This window comes from Podarcis raffonei, chromosome 17 (assembly GCF_027172205.1).
Source record: "Podarcis raffonei isolate rPodRaf1 chromosome 17, rPodRaf1.pri, whole genome shotgun sequence".
Lineage (NCBI taxonomy): Eukaryota > Metazoa > Chordata > Lepidosauria > Squamata > Lacertidae > Podarcis > Podarcis raffonei.
This window is the reverse complement of record NC_070618.1, coordinates 3,355,782-3,378,998: the sequence shown is the minus strand read 5'-3', so window position 1 is coordinate 3,378,998 and position 23,217 is coordinate 3,355,782. Positions and strand designations below refer to the sequence as shown.

At 47.1% G+C, this 23,217-nt stretch overlaps 2 protein-coding genes across 4 annotated transcripts in view; one reads left to right on the top strand and one right to left on the bottom strand.

Annotated features, from left to right (window-relative positions):
* GNB3 (G protein subunit beta 3) overlaps positions 1-15,659 on the top strand; it is a 32,534-nt gene extending 16,875 nt beyond the window's left edge. For both annotated transcript variants that reach the window (XM_053371709.1, XM_053371710.1), the window contains exons 2-10: positions 3,963-4,064; positions 5,025-5,063; positions 6,590-6,696; positions 7,795-7,858; positions 8,818-8,980; positions 9,903-9,969; positions 11,411-11,612; positions 11,764-11,980; positions 15,099-15,659. In XM_053371709.1, the coding sequence (XP_053227684.1) occupies positions 4,008-4,064; positions 5,025-5,063; positions 6,590-6,696; positions 7,795-7,858; positions 8,818-8,980; positions 9,903-9,969; positions 11,411-11,612; positions 11,764-11,980; positions 15,099-15,205 (1,023 nt within the window). In that variant the 5' untranslated portion in view covers positions 3,963-4,007 and the 3' untranslated portion in view covers positions 15,206-15,659. The remainder of the gene's footprint in view (positions 1-3,962; positions 4,065-5,024; positions 5,064-6,589; positions 6,697-7,794; positions 7,859-8,817; positions 8,981-9,902; positions 9,970-11,410; positions 11,613-11,763; positions 11,981-15,098) is intronic.
* A 517-nt stretch (positions 15,660-16,176) lies between these two features.
* On the bottom strand, positions 16,177-22,873 carry CDCA3 (cell division cycle associated 3). Of its 2 annotated transcripts, none has more exons than XM_053371718.1 (6): positions 22,748-22,873; positions 20,293-20,467; positions 19,832-19,970; positions 18,745-19,017; positions 17,477-17,598; positions 16,177-16,626 (listed from the first exon to the last, which is right to left on the bottom strand). In XM_053371718.1, exons 2-6 carry the CDS (start codon positions 20,410-20,412, stop codon positions 16,486-16,488), a joined length of 795 nt encoding a protein of 264 aa, XP_053227693.1. In that variant the 5' UTR covers positions 20,413-20,467; positions 22,748-22,873; the 3' UTR covers positions 16,177-16,485. The 2 variants fall into 2 exon arrangements, with proteins under 2 accessions (XP_053227693.1, XP_053227694.1); XM_053371719.1 differs by having other exon boundaries at positions 20,293-20,470; positions 22,752-22,873.
* Between the last annotated feature and the right edge of the window lie 344 nt (positions 22,874-23,217).

The window sequence follows — 23,217 nt, the reverse complement described above, 5'->3', positions numbered from 1 at the left end:
AATGATGTGGGAAGTGAAGGTAACATGGCATTTGGGATATGGTTAAAAGAGTTATGAAAAGAAGAATTTTAATAAGGAGGGGGTATGACTAGAACAATATTATGTCAAAGTATATAAGGTGGAGTAAAAGATCAAGATAAGGGAAATTAGAGACATAATAAGTGGAAGTATATAATTATAAACGAGGTTGGAAACGGATTAGAATTTGCTGAATCTGACGGAGTAAAGAGGAATACAAAAAAGGGAGATGTGAGGAGGTCAGAAAAGAGGGATATGGAATTTTGAAATTTAAAAGTGGAATTTTCTTTCTTTTTCTTCTTTTTCTTGTTATTTTTTGTCTGTTGATTTGTTTTTGTTTTGTTATTTGTGATGTATGTTTTGCAAAACTTTAATAAACATTTTTTTAAAAAAACTGGGGTCTCTGGGCTACACTGATCGAAAACTGCTTTTTTCCTAGAGACTCAGAACCTGTTGCTCTCTGAGGGATGGGGCCTGGTGCTCCCAGGCTGCAGCCATAACCCAGACCAAGCTGCAGGGAAGGGGAAGGGACAACATGAAAGCCTTGCCCTGGTTTGCTCTTTCGTGGAGGTGGGATTAGGGGGGGGGGAGGAAAGGAAAGGAAAGGAAAGAAGAGAAGAGAGAGAGTGAGTGAGTCCAGCAGCAAAGCAGAAATAGGGAAAATACAGGACAAACTGTGTCCTGTATTGAATCAATATAGAACATAGCATTTTACATTGAAATAAGGGATAATTCCGTAGTGTATAGGATGGGTGGCAGCCCTACTGGGAACTGTAGTTTATCCCTCACAGGGGCACAATCCCCAGCGCCCTTAACAAGCTACGCTTCCCAGGGTTATTGGGGGAAAGTCGTGTGCTTTTTAATATAGTGTGTCTGGAGCCCAAGACAGTGGGGAGAAGGTCATTTTTCATCTGCTGCTACTCATTTACTCTTGTTAATTGTTTTCCTAACGCAATTACTATACAAAGGTCCGTATAGTTTAAAGCCATGGTTTCCCCAGTAGTGATGTATGAAAGTGAGAGCTGGACCATAAAGAAGGCTGATCGCCGAAGAATGGATGCTTTTGAAATATGGTGCTGGAGGAGACTCTTGAGAGTCCCATGGACTGCAAGAAGATCAAACCTATCCATTCTGAAGGAAATCAGCCCTGAGTGCTCCCTGGAAGGACAGATCCTGAAGCTGAGGCTCCAATACTTTGGCCACCTCATGAGAAGAGAAGACTCCCTGGAAAAGACTCTGATGTTGGGAAGATGGAGGGCACAAGGAGAAGGGGACGACAGAGGATGAGATGGTTGGATAGTGTTCTCGAAGCTACCAGCATGAGTTTGACCAAACTGCGGGAGGCAGTGGAAGACAGGAGTGCCTGGCGTGCTCTGGTCCAGGGGGTCATGAAGAGTCAGACATGACTAAACGACTAAACAACAACAAAACGCAATTTTAAATCTTGGAATCGTAATGTTGCGTTTTATTCATTTGCTGCAACCCACCTCAGGAGGATATGATATCCCCTAAAGAGCTGGCTAGAAATCCATTAAATAATGTCTGTCAAAGACCACGACCAGAATTGGCTGAAAGGGGTGGATTGGCTGAAAGGGGTGTTGTTGTTGTTGTTCAATGGTTAATTTTTACGTTCTGTCTGGAGTGCCCCAGCCTTCTGGGCTTGGCTAATTTAAAGGAAAAAGAAAATGGGTTTTTAATATAGAAATATAGAAATCAGCCACACTTGACACTGAACTCCAAGGCCGCACACTCGCAAACCGTTTCCAGGCATTCCTCTCCAGCGCAATTCATTTCTGCAACACATGCAAGGGCACATGCACAGTGGAGAACAGGAAGTGGAAGGGAAAGGGTCGTGGGCCTTGCCTCACCCATGAGGCAAGGCGATGCATCTGCCTCAGGCTGCAGAATACAGCGGGGCAGCAGATCCCAATGTAGATCTTTCTTCCCCTCCTGTTCCTGATGTAGATCTTCATTCATCCCTTCTTCCCTGGAGGAGAGGGGAGGGTGCCATCTGGTGCTCTTCTTTAGGACCAAAACATCTCAGGCCAGCCCTGCACGGACTCAGCGCTAAGGAGAACAGGACATGCACAGTGGAGAACAGGAAGTGGAAGGGAAAGGGTCGTGGGCCTTGCCTCACCCATGAGGCAAGGCGATGCATCTGCCTCAGGCTGCAGAATACAGCGGGGCAGCAGATCCCAATGTAGATCTTTCTTCCCCTCCTGTTCCTGATGTAGATCTTCATTCATCCCTTCTTCCCTGGAGGAGAGGGGAGGGTGCCATCTGGTGCTCTTCTTTAGGACCAAAACATCTCAGGCCAGCCCTGCACGGACTCAGCGCTAAGGTTGCCAAAAGACCATGTTATGTACTGAGTTGAATAGGATCCAAAAAGCAGCAGTCTGATTGGTCCTAGAACAATAGGATCCAGAATGCAGCAGTCTGATTGGTCCTAGAACAATGCAGCAGTATGATTGGTCCGCAGGAGTCACCCAATCCAGCTCCAGGTGGAAGTGAATCCGCAACCTGATTGGCCTGCAGGAGAATCCCACAATTAGCCAATCACGTACAACCCATTGTGTAAATAATGTATATAAAGCAGATATTTTGGAGGAACTTTCATTCCTCACTACTATGAGCTGAATAAAGAGCATGAAATCCACACTCGACTCCGAGTATATTTCACACCAGGAGTTTGATCTGCAAAAATCAGCAAATGAAGGTTTTTTTGGGGGGGGGTTGCGGCATGGACATTATTGCCTCCTCCTGCTGTTGTTCAAGACATAGAAGCACCAGGCAGTAGTAAGTGGTCAAACTTACCCAACAATGGACCATAGCAGGGGAAATTCTGGTAGGGGAGAAAGCAGAAGTGGATGGCATCTCCACCCCATTCTTTTAAAGCACATTGAGCACAAATTTAAAGCACATGACTTCTCCCAAAGACTCCTGGGAACTGCAGTTCCCCCTTCACAGAGCTCCCAATTCCTAGCACCCTTTACAAACTACTGCTCCCAGGATTCTTTGGGGGAAGTCATGTGCTTTTAATGTATAGTGTGGATCAGCTCAAAGCATAGCTGTCAAGCGTCCCTTATTTGGCGGGACAGTCCCTTATCCCAGGGCCACGTCCTGCTGCTGTCCCTTATTGATGATGTTCCTTAAATAAGCTACTGAAGGTAATGGGGCCCTTTCTATGTCCAGCTGTGCTTTGTCAACAACAAATTGTTGCTGTTTTTTGTGTGTTGAATATATGCTATATGGTAATTTATAGGACCTAATAGGTATCTAAAGCCATTTGCACACAACAAAATATGTATTTTATCAAAGTAATTGTTGATCCCTTATTTTGGCTGCTGATCCCTTATTTTTGAGGCTGCTGGTCCCTTATTTTCAAATCTATAAGTTGACAGCTATGGCTCAAAGGCTGAAGAGTCTGGGCAAAGTTGTGGAGACGTGGCGTGACACAGGACTTGTGGTTTTTGGAGTCCACAGGATGGGCCACACATTTCGTAGCCTGTTTGGAATCTAAGTACTGTGGGTGGACAATTCAATATTTTATTAAAGTGGATTGATTTAACTCTGCTTTCTGTTTTAGGGGCTATAACTTTTACAAATGGCAAACAGAAGAAGATAGACTGTAAAAACACATGGTTGAATAACACATTTATTTTATATGTACACACACACACACCTCTTCCTTGCCCATGGATTTTTCCTAGTGAGCTTTCCCCATCAATCTGTGGCAACAGAGCGATGTGGTAAAAGTCACTGCTTTGCTTTTGGGCTGGCCCTAAATTTGCAGAACATTTTGCTGTGTAGGGGAAATTGCAGAGTAACACACTCCGGCAAATGGCATTCAAGCAACTCTTGAGATCTGGATGGACAGGAGGTGCTGGAGGAGACATGAATGTGTTGGGATGTGGCCACCTCAACCTCTCTTTTCATTTCCACAGGACCCAGGTGACCCCGAGTGGGAGGCCCAAAGCTAGCCTGTCAAGATGGGTGAAATAGAGCAGATGAAGCAAGAAGCTGAGCAGCTGAAGAAGCAGATTGAGGTAATGTGGGGCAGGGCGCATAAGGCAGGATGAGAACCTAGCCCCCTCCAGACGTTCTTGGCCTCCATGGTCAATGGTCAGGGATGGTAGGAATCTAAAGCAGTGTTTCCCAAACTTGGGTCTCCATCTATTTTTTGGACTACAACTCCCATCATCCCTAGCTAGTAAGAAGACCAGTGGTCAGGGATGATGGGAATTGTAGTCCGAAAACAGCTGGCATCCAGAGGCTTCATAGAATTGAATTTCATAGAATCATAGAGTTGGAATAGACCACAAGGGCCATCGAGTCCAACCCCCTGCCAAGGCTGGGAAACACTGATCCAGAAGGCCAGAGGTTCTCCATCTATGGGATGATGGCCAGGCTATGAATCAGGAAAACCCTAGTCCCAATCTTCCTTGCCGTTTACAATAAGAAATAAGAAATAAATCAGATAAGAGAATCTTTCACATAAACGCAAAAGCCCCCAATTTTTCAATTGACTTGCCTAAGATCCAGGACAAAGCGCCACCTTCCGGAAATTCCCCCTGAACATCAATTCCACCTTTGAAATCCTAGTAATGTCTGGGGAAATCCAGATGCATTGCAGCCCTGTTATAGACACAGACCTTCTTTGGATAAATGCAGTGATATTTGGTATGAATTTACACATAACATATTAGGTTATTGATAATTATATGTGTATTAGGATAATAAGAATAAACACGTTTGTATATTAAATGTATGGTCATGTAACAGTATTTTTTTAAATATTCTTTTATACTTCCTTTTTTTCTCTTATTTTTTTCTCAATTTTTTAATAAATGAAATTCTTCTTCTTCTATTATTATTATTATTATTATTATTATTATTATTATTATTCCAAGGCCAGCTAATCTGAGACAGCCAGCTTCCACAAAGATACAGAAGATCTCCAGGCCTCTTTTTGCCTGTAATTTCACTCCATCTCTCCTTTGTTGCAGGATGCCCGAAAAGCTTGTGCGGATACTACGCTTGCACAGGTAGGAAGGGCTGATACTAAATCACTGTGTCTGGGCAGAATTTGTCTAAAGGGAAGAATCCATCAGGGCTCCGAAGAGAGGAGTGGAGTTTCCTGTAATCACCTGTGGCCAGGGCCGGCCCAGCCATTAGGGTAAAGAAGAGAGGAAGCAGCCGCCTCAGGCAGCAGATGATGGGAGGGGGGTATAAGGAGTAGCAGTGACTAGGCATTGGAGTATAGAGTCACACAGCCTGTACTGTACAACCACAGGTGGCCTCCAGTCCTCAAGTGCAGTGAGGTGTGCTGGTCCCGGGGCTAACCGAGAGGTGATGTCCGAGTCCAGTCTGAGGTTGGAGGTTCAATATGGAGGTAGTCCGTCAAAGCTGAAGCTGGGTGCAGGGCAGGGTGTCGGGTGAGGTCAGGAACTCCGGCAGGGAAGCAGGTCAGGGATCAGGCTGGAACTGACAACCAACGATGTTGCTCTTGCAACTTGGGACTGGGGCTGGCTGGCTTTTATCTCCCCCGAGGCATAGGGCAGCCCCGATCCTCAGGTGACTTGCCTCTCCTGGCCTGGAGGCAAGCACTCCTCCTGCGGGAACTTAGTTCCCTCCGCCTCTCTGCCCTGAGCCTCTGCAGCTCAGGAGAGGCTGGAGGGTTACCGGACTCAGAGGCAACCTCACCTTCCCCTGACGGGGCTGAGAGTGGAGCACCTGCAGGCAATGGGTCCTCCATCACCTCAGGAGCCAGAGCAGACTCAGCTGGTGCCTGCACCTGAGGATCCAGCACAGGTGAGGACCTTTCAGGCTCAGGCCCCAGCTGGTTCTGGAGGCGGGGAATCCTGTGCAGGCTGGGATTCCTCAGGTTCGGCATCCGAATCCGATTCCCAGGCCATTGCATGAGGGATGCTGATTAACTTTCAGTTACTCAGCGGCAAGAAGAGGAAAAAGGAATAAAGATTTTTCACACAAAGAATTCCTTCCTCTGTTTAATCTTTATTGTCAACCACAAATCAGGCTTTTCACTCTGCCTTAGCCAGTTTCCCCTCTCTTCTTTGAGACTCTTACAAGCTTCCCGATCGAAAATTTTCACCAGCAGACAGAGAAATATCTAAGTTACAATTTTTCTGGTGCCAAAAATGTTTTGGGATAGAAAGGGTGCAGATCTTCTGGCCACAAATGGTTCTTTGAGTGAGATGTTAGTTCCTCGGCTCGCCAGCTCATTTTAGCCCCCATCTGAGCCCCCCGGCAGAAAACAGCTTTGATCAGAGCATTTGAGGTTATTCCCTCGATCACTCTTTATCTCAGAGTGCCTGGTTGTCAGACATTACCATCAATCACCAGGTAATTATCTTCTGTCATCAGAGAGCCGAGACTGTCAACCCACCATTCCTTCCCCCAGAAGTCCCCTGTTTAAGGTGGTTTCTGTACATGGAAGGAGAGGCAAACTAATACCATGCAGCCATGACAGTGTGTGTTCATACCCGCATTGTCCCTCCTTCCACCATACATCTTTGATGGCAGGGGCTGAAACTTCCTCCTTTCTCTGCAGCTTGTGTCCGGGCTGGAAGTGGTTGGGCGCATTCAGATGCGTACACGGAGGACTCTGCGTGGACACCTGGCTAAGATCTATGCTTGCCACTGGTCGACAGATTCCAAGTAAGTGACACAAAAGGATTGCGCCTGCTTCCCCTTGTTGCGCCCTGTGCCAGAAGCTCCTTCCCTTAGGCTCAAGGCATTTTGGCACCTGAGGCAAACCACAAAATGGTGCCCCTACCCCCAGCTGGTGAAGAAGGGGTGAGGGAAGATCTACGCTGGGAACGGGTGGGAGAATCAAATCAACCTTACAATGGTTGAAGTGGGAATCAAGGGCCGTCATGTAAATTGTTGGTGTTGTATAATCCTTGTGATGCTAAGATGTGAACAAATCCTGGAGTCTAAGCTATAAGAGTGCCCTGTAGGCAAAAGGCAAGCCCACACTTCCACTACCCCTTAATTACTCAAGTGTAGTAATTACGTTGACATCAAAATGCCAGTCCATATCTCCCCACCCCCGTCCTATTTAATCCAGGTATAAAAGTCTTGGGGGAACACAATAAGTAAAACAACAACACCTGTTAGCAATATCTCAATAGCCTATGAAAATTAAGCCCTCTTCTGGAAGTGCCCAATGTAGTAGAAAACACATAAGTGCCCTTGAGAATATGGACTGAACCAGGAGGAAGAAGAAGAAGAAGAGGAGGAGGAGTTTGGACTTGATATTCTGCCTTTCACTCCCCTTAAGGAGTCTCAAGCGGCTAACAATCTTCTTTCCCTTCCTCCCCCACAACAAACACTCTGTGAGGTGAGTGAGGCTGAGAAACTTCAGAGAAGTGTGACTGGCCCAAGGTCACCCAGCAGCTGCAGGTGGAGGAGCGGAGACGCAAACCCGGTTCACCAGATTACGAGTCCACCGCTCTTAACCACTACACCAGGTTTCCTCAACCTCGGCCCTCCAGATGTTTTGAGACTACAATTCCCATCATCCCTGACCACTGGTCCTGCTAGCTAGGGATCATGGGAGTTGTAGGCCAAAAACTTCTGGAGGGCCAAGGTTGAGGAAGCCTGCTGGCTCCCAGTTCCAGTTTGGTAGCCCTGAAGGTTTGGTAGCCCTGGGGAGAAAGGCAATGGCTGGAGATGAGGCAGGGAGGTGTACTCTGAAGGAGACCTTACCAGTCAAAGCAACCAAGCTGACGCGCACCTGGTTCTCTCCCTTAGGCTCATGGTCAGTGCCTCACAAGACGGGAAACTTATTGTCTGGGACACGTACACAACCAACAAGGTAAGGGATATTATCAGCAGGTACGAACCATCTAGCAGTCAGCAAGATCAGAAATGAAAAGATGCCAATTTCCCCCAGAGCCACAAACATCTTGTTCCTGAGTTTGTTTTGCTGCATCTTAATTACAGCCCGTGTTTCTTTCAATGTTCCTAGCTACATCTGCTTGCATAATATTGCATAATAGAAACATAGAGTTGGAAGGGACCTGGGGGGGGGGCGTTATCTAGCCCAAACCCCTGCAATGCAGGATTCTCAACAAAAGCACCCATGGCAGATGGCCATTAGGGCTGGGTGATATATATCAAAATATTGCCCAAAACCGGTTTGACGTCCATATTGGTTTCATAATTTTTGAGCTGTCAAAATGTCACAAATCATGGTGTGTGTGTGTGATGCAAAAATCAAAATGTGGGCAAAACCATGAATCCAGCCAAGGTCTTTGCATAGCTCCATCCTTGTTTCAGACATCATGATAAATCAATATAGCGCAATGTTTAGCTGGTTATATATCATGATGTTGAAAACCAGATACAGTGGTAAAGGTAAAGGGACCCCTGACCATTAGGTCCAGTCATGACCGACTCTGGGGTTGCGGCGCTCATCTCGCTTTACTGGCCGAGGGAGCCGGCGTACAGCTTCCGGGTCATGTGGCCAGCATGACTAAGCTGCTTCTGGCGAACCAGAGCAGCACACAGAAACGCTGTTTACCTTCCCACTGGAGCGGTACCTATTTATCTACTTGCACTTTGACATGTTTTCGAACTGCTAGGTTGGCAGGAGCAGGGACCGAGCAGCGGGAGCTCACCCCGTCACGGGGATTCGAACCGCCGACCTTCTGATCGGCAAGCCCTAGGCTCTGTGGTTTAACCCACAGCGCCACCCGCGTCCCACAGTATTGCCCAGCCCTAAATTGGCCATCCAACCTTACTTTGGATTTCTACCCTGTCCTCTGATCCCAGGTTCATGCCATCCCTCTACGCTCCTCCTGGGTCATGACCTGTGCCTACGCCCCATCAGGGAATTTTGTGGCCTGCGGAGGTCTCGACAACATGTGCTCCATCTACAACCTCAAGAGCCGCGAAGGGAATGTGAAAGTGAGCCGGGAGCTCTCAGCCCATACAGGTGATCTTTCTGCCGGGACTTTGAACCTTCTGTCCTCCCACAGAATCACAGGAAACACACAGGAAGCGGCACCAAGTGCCAAATTCAACTTCCTGGAACTCCCAGCTTGACACAAGATGCTGCCTTCTTCCAAGTTACAGCATTGGCCAAATCCGTTCTCTGCACTGTCTGGCAGTTGCTCTCCTGGGTTTCAGGATTCCTGGTTACTTGGAGAAGTTTCTAGCCCTGTGATTGCGAAGATCTGCTTCCAAGTGTGGGTAACATGAGGCAAAACCTCAGAAGCCCAAGGGGTTGCTGAATACGACTCCCAGTGGTAGCCCTGTGTAGATCCTTCTTCCTCTCTACAAAGTGGGATAAATGATCGTTCTTATAGTAAAGGTAACGGTAAAGGGACCCCTGACCGTTAGGTCCAGTCGTGGCCGACTCTGGGGTTGCGGCGCTCCTCTCGCTTTACTGACCGAAGGAGCCGGCGTATAGCTTCCGGGTCATGTGGCCAGCATGACTAAGCCGCTTCTGGCGAACCAGAGCAGCGCACAGAAACACCGTTTACCTTCCTGCCGGAGCGGTACCTATTTATCTACTTGCACTTAGACGTGCTTTTGAACCGCTAGGTTGGCAGGAGCTGGGACTGAGGAACGGGAGCTCACCCGGTCGCAGGGATTCGAACCGCTGACCTTCTGATTGGCAAGTCCTAGGCTCTGTGGTTTAACCCACAGCGCCACCCACGCCCCATGTTCTTATAGTACAAATTGCAAAACAATGCAAAATATTTTCCTTATCGGCCTTATTTATGTAGGTTGCCCGAAATGTTGATTTCAAAAAACTAATTCCTTTTTTTAAGCAGAGAGTACGGACAGTGCCTGTAGTAACCTCTACCACCACAAACTTGTGATATTCAGAGTGTGTTATCTCTTCCCTGCAGGTTATCTCTCCTGCTGTCGATTCCTAGATGACAACAACATTGTGACCAGCTCTGGGGACACCACATGGTGAGTGTATCTTATCTAGCCATGTAGGAAGGGGGAGAGAGAGAGAGAGCAGGAGAGAGATTGATGAAGGAATGACAAGTGCTTGAAGGAAAAAATTATTTCAGCCCCAGTATGTTTCAGAATACTGGGACGCGGGTGGTGCTGTGGGTAAAAGCCTCAGCGCCTAGGGCTTGCCGATCGAAAGGTCGGCAGTTCGAATCCCCGCGGCGGGGTGCGCTCCCGCTGCTCGGTCCCAGCGCCTGCCAACCTAGCAGTTCGAAAGCACGTCAAAGTGCAAGTAGATAAATAGGGACCGCTTACTAGCGGGAAGGTAAACGGCGTTCTGTGTGCTGCGCTGGCTCGCCAGATGCAGCTTGTCACGCTGGCCACGTGACCCGGAAGTGTCTGCGGACAGCGCTGGCCCCCGGCCTATAGAGTGAGATGAGCGCACAACCCCAGAGTCTGTCAAGACTGGCCCGTACGGGCAGGGGTACCTTTACCTTTACCTTTATGTTTCAGAATAATCCTCCTTCAGGAACATTGTATATATTAAACACACACACACACACACACACACACACATACACACGAGATAGCACTGGGACAGTATTATGTTTCATAATCTCATAATACAGTAAATATGAAACAAAGTGATTAAATTACTTATTATAAAGGGTGGGTGGGTATAGTTTCACAATATACAAACAGAACAAAACAAAACAGAATAGGAAGAAACCGTTAATAACCTTTTTTACTTTTCATGTAGCATACAAAAATCTCAAAACCATTTCCAGCGAAGCATCTGGATTTAGATTTCATTGTACCTTAGTACACCAGTACATGGTGAAAAAAGTCCATTTTTAAACAAAGCAGCCACAATTCCCCTTACCCTCTCTGACCTGAATCATACTAGTCAGTTTAACTGTGCAGGCTATATCCCAAACTTTGGCCAGCTAGGAGATTTTATTCCAGCTGTAAACAATAATTATACAAACTGCACAAAATAAATAAAGGAACCTCTCCCTGTCACCTTTTGATATACCCAAAAGGAGTAGTCAGTGGATCTCTTGGTAAGCTTCATCCAGTGATCATTTTGATTTCCTAAGTATTTTAGGACACTTCCAAAAAATATGTAAAATGTCAGCAATGGGCATCTTACATCTCCAACATAAACCACTCGCTGTTTCGTATGCACAAGTAAAACATTACGATTTTAAGGATTCTTAAAGCCACAACCAGGTCAGATACAAGAGCAGAGCAGGGGGCAATTTTAGTCATGTTGCCGTGGCAGTTAGCTGCCTTGAGGTCTGTTTTGAGGAAAGGTGAGACAGAAGTACTTTAAATAAACAAATGAGAGAGAGAGAGAGAGAGTGCATGTGTGTGTGTTTCTCTGGCTGAACCCATGAGCAGAACAGCCCCATCACTCTGTTCCTGTCTCCTCCTCAATGCCCCCTCACTGCAGTATGCTCTGGGACATTGAAACCGGACAACCGAAGACAACGTTCGTCGGCCACACTGGAGACTGCATGAGCCTGGCCGTCTCCCCAGACTTCAATCTTTTCATCTCTGGAGCCTGTGATGCCTCGGCCAAGCTGTGGGATGTTCGGGAGGGCAGCTGCCGCCAGACTTTCATAGGGCACGAGTCGGATATCAACGCCATCTCTGTAGGTTCCCCTAAGTGGCCGGGCCCAGAGCTGAGGGGCGGTGGCAGGACTGGAATAAAGGACCGGGGAAGGCAGCTAGTGTTAAAATATTGGGCAGGGGCGGCAGAATAGGAGGGGAGTGAGATCATTGTTTGCATCTGTCTCTGCCCAGTTCTTCCCCAATGGTGAGGCCATTTGCACTGGTTCCGATGATGCCACCTGTCGCCTCTATGACCTCCGGGCAGACCAGGAGCTCATTGTCTACTCACACGAGACCATCATCTGCGGAATTACCTCAATCGCGTTCTCCCGCAGTGGACGGCTCCTGCTGGCTGGATACGATGATTTTAACTGCAATATCTGGGACTCCCTAAAAGCAGAGCGTGTGGGTGAGTAGGCTGTGCCCCGAAGCTAGCAGCTCTCTATGCCAGCTACTTCCCTTCCAGGGACAAAGACCGTCTTCTCCCTCAGGAAAGCATGTCAGTTTATTTTATTTTAAAGTATTTATATATCATCACACTGATTCCAGCATGGGTCACAACAATGAATTGCATATGCAAGTACAGTGGTACCTCGGGTTACATACACTTCAGGTTACAGACTCCGCTAACCCAGAAATAGTGCTTCAGGTTAAGAACTTTGCTTCAGGATGAGAACAGAAATTGTGCTCCATCGGTGCAGCGGCAGCAGGAAGCCCCATTAGCTAAAGTGGTGCTTCAGGTTAAGAACAGTTTCAGGTTAAGAACGGACCTCCGGAACGAATTAAGTACTTAACCCGAGGTACCACTGTATTTAAAATAACACCTGCTGGGACTTTTGCTCTTTCATTGTACATTGCCTTGGAACGCTTGGGTAGAAGGTGATCAATAAGCTGTTATTAGTAATACTAATAAATGTGAAGGACAGAAGGTGGAATAGAAATCAAACCAACACACAGGGGTGTTATATGAATCATCAGGGTTCTATCATCTTTTTGAAATGTATGTCGCTTGGAAACCTTAGTAACATGTGACTAATAAATCTAATTAACAGTAGTAAAGGTAAAGGTACCCCTGACCGTTAGGTCCAGTCGCGGACGACTCTGTGGTTGCGCGCTCATCTCTCTCCATAGGCCGAGGGAGCCGGCGTTTCTCCGCAGACAGCTTCCTGGTCATGTGGCCAGCATGACTAAGCCACTTCTGGTGAACCAGAGCAGCACATGGAAACGCTGTTTACCTTCCCACCAGAGCGGTACCTATTTATCTACTTGCACTTGATGTGCTTTTGAACTGCTAGGTGGGCAGGAGCAGGGACCGAACAACGGGAGCTCACCCCGTCACGGGGATTCGAACTGTCGACCTTCCAATCGGCAAGCCCTAGGCTCTGTGGTTTAGACCACAGCACCACCCACGTCCCAATTAATAGTAGTATACACAGTTAAAAGCCCTCTCCCTACCCAATTAAAAATAATAATCGCAATAACATTCCATGAATTTCCAACTTGCAATAGCAAGTTGAAATCAGGTTCAGAAAGTGGGAGGTTCTGCTCTCAAAATGTAGAGGGCATGGTGTCCCCTTTACAAGGAAGACAGGCTGTCAACTGGCTGAAAGCTTGTCTAATCAATTAGTATTTCGCATGGTTAAATTGTTCCTGGACTGTGCCAGTGAGAGGCAGATCACAGCACATATGTTCTTGATTGAATATTATCTCATATAAAAAGCCCTCCATACATAGAGGTAAGGTAAAGGTAAAGGACCCCTGGATGGTTTAGGCCAGTCAAAGGCGACTATGGGGTTGCGGCGCTCATCTCGCTTTCAGGCCGAGGGAGCCGGCGTTTGTCCACAGACAGCTTTCCGGGTCATGTGACCAGCATGACTAAACCGCTTCTGGCACAACGGAACACCATGACAGAAACCAGAGTGCACGGAAACGCTGTTTACCTTCCTGCCGGAGCGGTACCTATTTATCTACTTGCACTGGCGTGCTTTCAAACTGCTAGGTTGGCAGGAGCTGGGGCAGAGCAACGGGAGCTCACTCTGTCGCAGGGATTCGAACCGCTGACCTTCTGATCAGCAAGTCCAAGAGGCTCAGTGGTTTAGATCACAGCGCCACCCTAGATATGTCAGAGCTCAGGCTACTGTCACTCACTCTTTCTCCAGAATGCTACTTTGCTGCACCCCCCCCCCCCTTGAGGGCTCTGTAATTGTGCAACTTCAGGCCAAAGTGGTACAGCTATACTGTTTGTATAAAGTGGTTCAGAGGCTTGGGAATGGAGCTGAGATGTGCACTTTAATGTATTGCAGGACCATGATGTGTGGAGGCCACATTCCCGCATCTGGGACTGTCAGCTGCCAGACCAGGCTCCTGTGCCTTTAATAGTTGTCTGATAAGCTACATCTGTTGAAGTTCTCTCTTCTACACTGTTATGAAAGGTGCAGGCGCCCGGTCCTTTTCTACCTGGCTCCTCCACAACAAGCAGCATAGGTTGAGCTACTTTGTCCCATATCAAGCTGCCCAAATGGAGGCCATGCTCTGAGTAGCTCTGACGCAGCAGGTGAATGGCAATCGGAGACAAATTTGGTGGCACCCAGACTTTGGAGTTCCTTCCTTAAAGGGACCTGGGTGTTTCCTTCCTCTTATGCTTCCAATTAAAGGTAAAGGGACCCCTGACCATTAGTTCCAGTCGTGGCCAACTCTGGGGTTGCAGCGCTCATCTCGCTTTACTGGTTGAGGGAGCCGGCGTACAGCTTCCAGGTCATGTGGCCAGCATGACTAAGCCGCTTCTGGTGAACCAGAGCACAGAAACGCTGTTTACCTTCCCGCCAGAGCGGTACCTATTTATCTACTTTCACTTTGACGTGCTTTTGAACTGCTAGGTTGGCAGGAGCAGGGACCGAGCAACGGGAGCTCACCCCGTCGCGGGGATTCGAACCGCCGACCTTCTGATCGGCAAGTGCTAGGCTCTGTGGTTTAACCCACAGCGCCACCCGCGTCCCTATGCTTCCAGTTATTTCATCATAAACTTTATTGCCAAGGCCATGGCATCATTCACAAAGGGAACAAAAAGAAAAGCAACAATAACCATAAACACATCAGGCACTGCAGATACACCACAATCTCTTCTCCTAAAAATTATTTGTTGCATACGATAGAATAGCAAGGGGTTCTCAGCAGCTTAGAGAATATTTTAACTTGGGTGGAATCTACACTCATATGAAAAAAACACTGTGAAAATGCTTTTTTAAAAAGTTTTTAAAAACATATTGAATGTCCCATAGCTCACCATCACCATCTAGTGCTGCATTTGTGTATTGCACTTCAAAAGACATTTAAAATGTTTTATTTGCAGCTGTATAGCCGAGTCCCAAGTTTCCCATCTTGTCATGGCCATTATTCTCGGCTTGTATCTGTTCGTTTACACCAAGTTTTCTGCTTTATTAGGTTATTAGGTTTATTAGGCATGGCAGAAAGATGGGATGCAAGTATTTCCAAAGTGTTCATAATGGCTTTCCATCCATTCCCGTCAGGAATCCTGTCTGGACATGACAACCGGGTGAGCTGTTTGGGCGTAACCGCAGACGGCATGGCTGTGTCTACCGGCTCCTGGGACAGCTTCCTGAAAATCTGGAACTGACGAGGAAATGGGAGAAGGGAGACCTCCCCAGGCATCATTTATTGCGTACTACTGGTTGCTTGTTCTATGCAGACTTACTGATCCATAAGACACTTCCCTACTTAAAGGAGGTGGTCAGGGAAAGGGTCCACAGGCCAGTTTTCCCAACGCTTTTTCTTGCCCTCCCCCCCCACAACCCGAGCTCAGGGATCCCCTCTTAGTGTGGCTGCTTCAGGGACACACATCAGCGAGAGGCAGGCCACCTATTCACTCTGCCAGCTTCCTTTACTTGAAGCTGCAGAAAACCCCTAGGCTCCCATCAGGTTCCTGACCCTCCTCAATCAGAAGAAGTCTCATGCATTCCCCAGTACCTTCAGTTTTTAAGATTTCTTTTCCATTTTTATCCCATTAGTTCACCCACAGACATACCTCCACCTGTTTTGCCCTTTGTTAACCGATCGCATGCATTTCTGTGTGAAAAGAAGAGGTTCACCAGACCAAGGATTCTGCATTGATCTTTATTCACTTTTATCTCAAGTAAGGAACAAAGAGTAAGTTAGCTCACTGCTATAATCTATGCATTTCCAGGGCGGGGGGTGGGAGTTTGCTGCCTCCATTTTGGGCGCCAGAGTCAGGGAATGCTTTATGTAGTCCTGTAGTCAATGCTGCCACCCTGCACTTTCTTACCTGGTGTGTACACTTTTCCCCTCTCCAGCATCTGCTAGATTCCTCTTAGCCACTGCTTTGAAATGTAATTGTACCATACAGGAGTTTTATAGCCCAAGCAAAATAAAAGTGACACATCAGACAAACTGGCTCCAGCTGCATCATTTGAGAAATCTTTCCTCCCGTTGGACTTCAGAGTCCAGGATTACCCTCCTGAAAAGGGTTGCAGCTCCCAGAACAGTGGGAAGTCAACTCTTCCAACAAAAAACAGCACAGTTCACTAGCCTCCCTCCCAGCAGGTTGCAAAATACCAAAGAGCCGCCGTCTCAATCAAAAGCGAAAGTTTATTTTCCACACAAGAAAGAAAACACAGAAATTTGATAGCAGCAGCAGACATTTCAGAAGGTGAGCTACCTATTAGAGTCTGTACAAGATAAAACATAAATATGAAGCTAGAGATGAGAGAACTATATAAAGAGCAACTCCTTTACTGAGAACAGAAGCAGTGAGAGGGAAACCAGTTAGCAGGGAGGCAAAGGCTGTATTTCCCATGATACGGCCACAATCCTCGAGTCTTCAGAGTTTCCTTCCTGCAGCTTCCAGGGGCCAGAAATTCCTGGAGCATCTGAAGGAGACTAGTTTTCAACCAAATGACGCTGATTCTCTTTGTTCAAGGAATCCCAGCTGTAGATGCCTGTTTTGAAGCCCCGTCCAGAATTTAACACGCCTTCCTTGCGCTCTCCTTGGTTATCGGCCGCTGACGGTCGCCTCTTACTCTGAAGAGAAGGAAAAACAAGATGTTGAGATGGGGAGTGGGAGAGACACCAGTGCACACAAATGCTCCCACTCCCAGATAGGAACAACCAGTGACAAGTTGGGAGAGAGGGCATTTACAAGTTTTAATAAAATTCTTCCCCAAAACAGATATCCAGCAAGAGAGAAAAGGTCAAGAACTCAGTGTTTCTGTGCAAACAGACACAGAAACACACAGTGGCCTCATTTCTCCTGCTGTGCTTCCCCCGTCAGAGGAGGCCAAGCTGCCAGGGTCTAGCTAGACAGTAAAGGTGGTGGCCTCTTATTTTGTGCCTTAGAACTCATTTGAGTTTTAGGAAGAAAAGTACAGGCAACAACCCAATTTACGCTCATTCAATTGATGCATGGCTGCGCATGCATCACGCCAAACACGGATGTGACTTTTGAAATGGCAAAAAGAGCCCAGAAAGGTAAAAAAAATGTGCAAAAACAGCAACCAGAATCCCACAAGTCTTTGCAAGTGCCCTTACACCAACCATCGAGGTCTGTGGGGAGTTTAAACAAGGAAGTTTGGAGGGGGCAATTGTGGTGGAGTTTGGCATCTGGTAAGTGCTGCTGGTTTTTTCCAAAAGGGTTTCCAGAGGTTTAAGAGAGTTTTGCAGGCTTTTCCAATGGTGTTTCAAAAACTATATACACAATCTCACTTGAAGCTGGAGGGACTATAACAAAACTAATAGGATGGAAGAGGCACCAATTCTGCTCTGGCTGCTGAAACTGAGAATCCAAGCCCCAGAAATACAGCAGAGGCATGTCAGAGCTCCTAGCTTTTATGGTCAGTGGAAATGTAGAGAGACTTCCTTCCCCATACATCACCTGATGAGAAGCAAGGGAATTCGGGGAATTGTCGTCCTGCAAGACACTTAGGGGAGAACGTCCAGCACCTGTTGACATTGCCAGTATCTTGCTGCTGGCTCTGTGCCTTGTCGTTCTGCTCCCTTGAAAAGAAAAGGGCAGAGAACAAATCAATGAAAACTTAGCATGCAGCATTCATGCTTTGCAGCGGGTTGGACTAGATGACCCTCGGCAACTCTACAATTCCTCAAAATGGAACTGCAAGAGCTTTGAGACACCCCTTTTCCACCTCCACATGGTCTGGGACACACAACCAGAGAGATGGGAACACATTTTGCTGCGCCAGCCAACCAGCAGCTTGCACTGTCTTCCTCCATTTTCCCTTTGGGGCAGGGTCTCCCAAGAGAAAGCTGGCAGAGATGGAACACTTGCCTCATCATATCCAGCATTTAGTTTTAAACCAAGCCTGATTTGCAAATTGCATGCATGGGAGACACTGTTTGACAGGAGTGGGGGCAGCACTAGTTCCCCCCATACCTTTCACAGTAACCACCAGCTTACACTGCTACAACTGCACACCCAAAAATATGCATTTACACACAAACATCCTTGCCCCCCACCCCAACTGCCCCCATAAATTCCTGTTCCCTCACTCCCCTCTGAGCGAGCCAGCAGTAAATCACACCAGGCAAGTTGGAATTAACTCTTGCTAGCCACAGTTTGCAAAGAAGTGTCAGGTCTAATGAGCACAGCAACTCATCTCTGGCTTGCTTGCCCCCATGAAGCAGTTGCTGAGACTGGGGGTCCCCGCCTCCCCACAGTTGCCTTAGTCCCCTCCTGGCCAGGGTTTGTTTCCCCCCCCAAGCGATCAGATACTGTGCCTGCATGCAACCAACCTCACCTCCACCCTCTGCATGTCTCTTCTGGTTCTGGGAGAGAAGGGTGGAGAGGAGTATGTTGCAGCAGGAGGGGCGACCCCTGTGCCTCTTCACCAGCTGGACTCATCTCTGCCTCTTGGCCTCCCTCATTCCACTCTCCTGTTCAGCATCTGCCTCTGATTCTGGACTTCTCTCGGCCACAGACTCTCACAGCTCACTAAGCCATGCTACCTCTTCAGCTTCCGACACTCTTCCCAGTCTTCTCCCTCCCACCCACTGTTGTCCCTCCGCCACTTCCTGGGCTCTGAGCTTGGGGGGTTCCCCAGCTGGTGCCTCCCCCCATTCCTCTGCATCCAACCTGTAGTGACAGCAACTGACTAGAGGCACTGCCTGGAGTGATCAAAGCCTTACCTGTTGGATGAAGAACACCGACAGGGGGAGCTGTTCTTGTTGCAGCTGCAGCAGAAGCGTTGGAGGGCAGTGGCTCATCTCTCTCCTCTGCCCACAGGGGACTCTCCTGGGATGCTTCTCCTGGAGAATCTTTTCCCCTGGAAGCCTCCTCTGTCACAAGGGCAGCTTCAGACTTCTGACTTTCACGGCAAGACTCCTCCAGAAAGATATCTCCCTCCAAGTCCTCTGCTACAAAGACTCTGCTGAGTTGCTTCACCAGACAGTTTATGGTGTCTGGAAAGGAGGAAAATCACAGAACTGAGAATATGAGTTGTATGGTTTGTTTTAATTCCACCTATTTTCCTGTGCATCTTGCCTAGAGAATACAGTGGTACCTCAGGTTAAGAACTTAATTCGTTCTGGAAGTCTGTTCTTAACCCGAAATTTAACCTGAGACACCACTATAGCTAATGGGGCCTCCCGCTGCCACCATGCGATTTCTGTTCTCATCCTGAAGCAAAGTTCTTAACCCAAGGTACAATTTCTGGGTTAGCGGAGTCTGTAACTTGAAGCGTCCATAACCTGAAGTGTCTGTAACCCGAGGTGCCACTGTACTTTTTTTATGTGACTCATAAACTAAATAAATAAATGTGAAATCTTATGCCAGGAGAAACATCTTCGATAAACCTCCAGCAGGAACCACGTTTTCAGCTCTGAGTTTGAGGCAACACAAGAGCAGAGCCATCTTTGGCAAGATAATAAATAAATTAATAATAATAATAATAATAATAATAATAATAATAATAATAATAATAATGTTGTTGTTGTTGTTAATACCCCACCCATCTGGCTGGGTTTCCCCAGCCACTCTGGGCGGCTCCCAACAGAATTTAAAAACACAATAAAACATCAAACATAAAAAATTTCCCTAAACAGATGATGGCTTTGAGTCCACTCAACTCTTTCCTCAAAAAGAGGAAAGAGCAGTCAACATTTCTCACCATGTTTCTAGGGAACCATTCTGCCGAGCGGCAGGTCTCAAGCCAGGAAAATCAAAGGTCCCATTTCTCTGCTCCTGAGGGTTATTGGACATCACATCCCCACTTACCTGGCTCCACAGGTTTCACGGGAGTACGCGAGACACCAGGTGTTGGGGAACGAGGGTCGCAGCTAAGATTCTGGTTGTTGGGTACCAAGCCAACGTCCTTTGGATCGGACAGGGGACTCGCTTGTGGGGAGCTTTCCACCTAAGGAAGAATGAATATGAGCATGGCTCAGCCCCTGTGAACTAAGTTAGAACAACAAATAACAGGAAGGGGATGGGGAAAGAGGAAGCGACAACATGCAAAGCCATGCTGCTTTAGAGAGGCATTGAAAGATAATAATAATAATAATAATAATAATAATAATAATAATAATAATAATAAATTTTATTTATATCCCGCCCTCCCCAGCCGAAGCCGGGATCAGGGCGGCTAACAACAATAAAACAGTACAAAAGTACAGCACAGACAACACTCTAAAATCATTCATTATAAAATAATTTTGGGCATCAAGGTCTCCCTGTACCTCTATGGGAGTTCTCAGGATCCCAGCTGTAGGTGATCGTGGATCACTAACGTGTTGCAGGTGCTTATTCAGCAGAGGCTTGCAGGTGGGTGTTGCTGGAGAGCTCTCGGAAGCCCCCATGACAGCAGGCAGCGAACACAGCAACTCCTCAGGGCAATTCTTCTGCTGACCAAGACTTCTGTAGAAAGAAGAGTCACTCGACATGTTGAGTTACAATCCAGGAAAAGGGTCACCAACAGCATAATATACTAAATCAAAGGCTACCTTCAGTTTAAAAAGGCCTGCTACCTCAAAGCACTGCAGAATGAAGAAAGCATAGGAGAAGCCATAATGAAATCCTGGCACCGTCTCCCTTAAGGGGTATCTAGATTACCAGGCAAAAGGGCTTTTTTCCAGCTGGAACTCAGTTCCGGCACCTCTCAGGTGGGTGCCATTGCAATTATAAGAGAATAAGGGAAGCATTCAGGGTGGGTTCCGGAAAAATTTCTGGAAAAATAGCACTGCCAGCCAGCATAAATCAAGGGGGAAATACTGAGGAAGATATTAGCATTCACACTACACCCAGTGGAAACCTCTCAAATTCCATATAGCTCTCATTGAAGGGGTAGCAGCACCTCAGACTGCAGGCGGAGGGGACTCACATGACTGCACACTCCTTAATATAATTCACCATATGTTATCACCAGTAGTCTTTTTTTTTGGCCACAGCAATTCAAAGCAACTCAGAATATTTTAAGCCCAAAACACATACATTAAAACCAGCACTACGTTATACACACACACACACGCACACAAAATATAATTTAACGCTTTTTTTTTTTTTAATGATTCCCCTCCAATATGTTTTAGTTAAATTTATTCCCCAGCCACTCTGGGCAGCTTCCACAAAGACCAAAAATACACTAAGATGTCACACATTAAAAACTTCCTTGAACAGGGCTGCCTTAGGATGCCTTCTGAATGTCAGGTAGTTGTTTATTTCCTTGACATCTGGTGGGAGGGCGTTCCACAGGGCGGGCGCCACTACTGAGAAGGCCCTCTACCTGGTTCCCTGTAATTCGGCTTCTCGCAGCGAGGGAACCGCCAGAAGGCCCTTGGAGCTGGACCTCAGTGTCCGGGCAGAACAATGGGGGTGGAGACTCTCCTTCAGATATACTGGGCTGAGGCCATTTAGGGCTTTAATGGTCAGCACCAACACTTTGAATTGTGCTCGGAAGCGTACTGGGAGCCAATGTAGGTCTTTTAAGATCGGTGTTATGTGGTCTCGGCGGCCGCTCCCAGTCACCAGTCTAGCTGCTGCGTTCTGGATTAGTTGTAGTTTCCGGGTCACCTCCAAAGGTAGCCCCATATAGAGCACATTGCAGTAGTCCAAGCGGGAGGTAACTAGAGCATGCACCACTCTGGCAAGACAGTCTGCAGGCAGATAGGGTCTCATCCTGCTTACCAGATGGAGCTGCCCTGGACACAGAATGGACCTGCGCCTCCGTGGATAGCTGTGAGTCCAGAATGACTCCCAGGCTGCGCACCTGGTCCTTCAGGGGCACAGTTACCCCATTCAGGACCAGGGAGTCCCCCAAACCAGCCCTCCCCCTGTCCCCCAAAAACAGTACAAGGACATATAATGTTAATCTGCTAAAGTCCACATTAAAGTCCTTGTCAGGAAAAAAATGTGTGGTATAAATGATGATAGTGATGATTATGATAATAAATAATAACAATAATAAATCTTGCACGTAGAAGGCTAGTTGTCAGGTGAAAGGGGGCCTTCTCCCTTAGCTGCAATAATAATAATAATAATAATAATAATAATAATAATAATAATAATAATAAATAATCTTGCACGTAGAAGGCTAGTTGTCAGGTGAAAGGGGGCCTTCTCCCTTAGCTGCAATAATAATAATAATAATAATAATAATAATAATAATAATAATAATAATAATAAATAATCTTGCACGTAGAAGGCTAGTTGTCAGGTGAAAGGGGGCCTTCTCCCTTAGCTGCAATAATAATAATAATAATAATAATAATAATAATAATAAATCTTGCACGTAGAAGGCTAGTTGTCAGGTGAAAGGGGGCCTTCTCCCTTAGCTGCTATAATAATAATAATAATAATAATAATAATAATAATAATAAAAATCTTGCACATAGAAGGCTAGTTGTCAGGTGAAAGGGGGCCTTCTCCCTTAGCTGCTATAATAATAATAATAATAATAATAATAATAATAATAATAATAATAATAATAATAATATCTTGCACGTAGGCTAGTTCTCAGGTGAACGTGGGCCTTCTCCCTGTGCTGCTAGCTTTCTCCGTGCAGGGACCTCTGCGGCCCCGAGTCCCAGCTAACCTCGCTAAGTCCCTAGCCACCTTCCCCGCGGGGTCCCGCCCCTCGCCAGGTATCCTGGCTGCCCTTCTTCCCACCACCCCAGTTACGGCCCAGCTCTACGCGACTCACTTGCTTCGCCCACCCGACGCGCCGAGGACCAACTCGGGTCGCTGCAATTCGAATCTCCCGCCTTCCCCCCAGAGCCGCCACGCTGCAGCTCTGACTGGCTCAAGCTCCCGTCACTCAACTCGCCGCGCTCTTCGGAGCGGCTCAAGGTGACGTCAATCCCGTTTCCTCCCTTCCTTCTCCCCACCCTCTTTTTTCTTTTTAACTGGAAAGTCGAAAGCGTTGCCCCTCCTATAGCGGCCTTCTATTGGTGGAGCGTTTGTCAATCAATTATAAGACAGGGTGGGCCACAGAGCCGACGCTGTTTTATTGGCTAATTCGGGCAAATACAAAAGCCCACCACCCAATAGCACAGCTCGATGTCTAATCTTATTGGGGCGGAGTTTTTAAAAAAAGTAACCGAACGTTCCCATTTGTCGGAAGGGGCACCTAGTATTTTTATTGGATCAGGAGGATGTCCGTTTAGAAC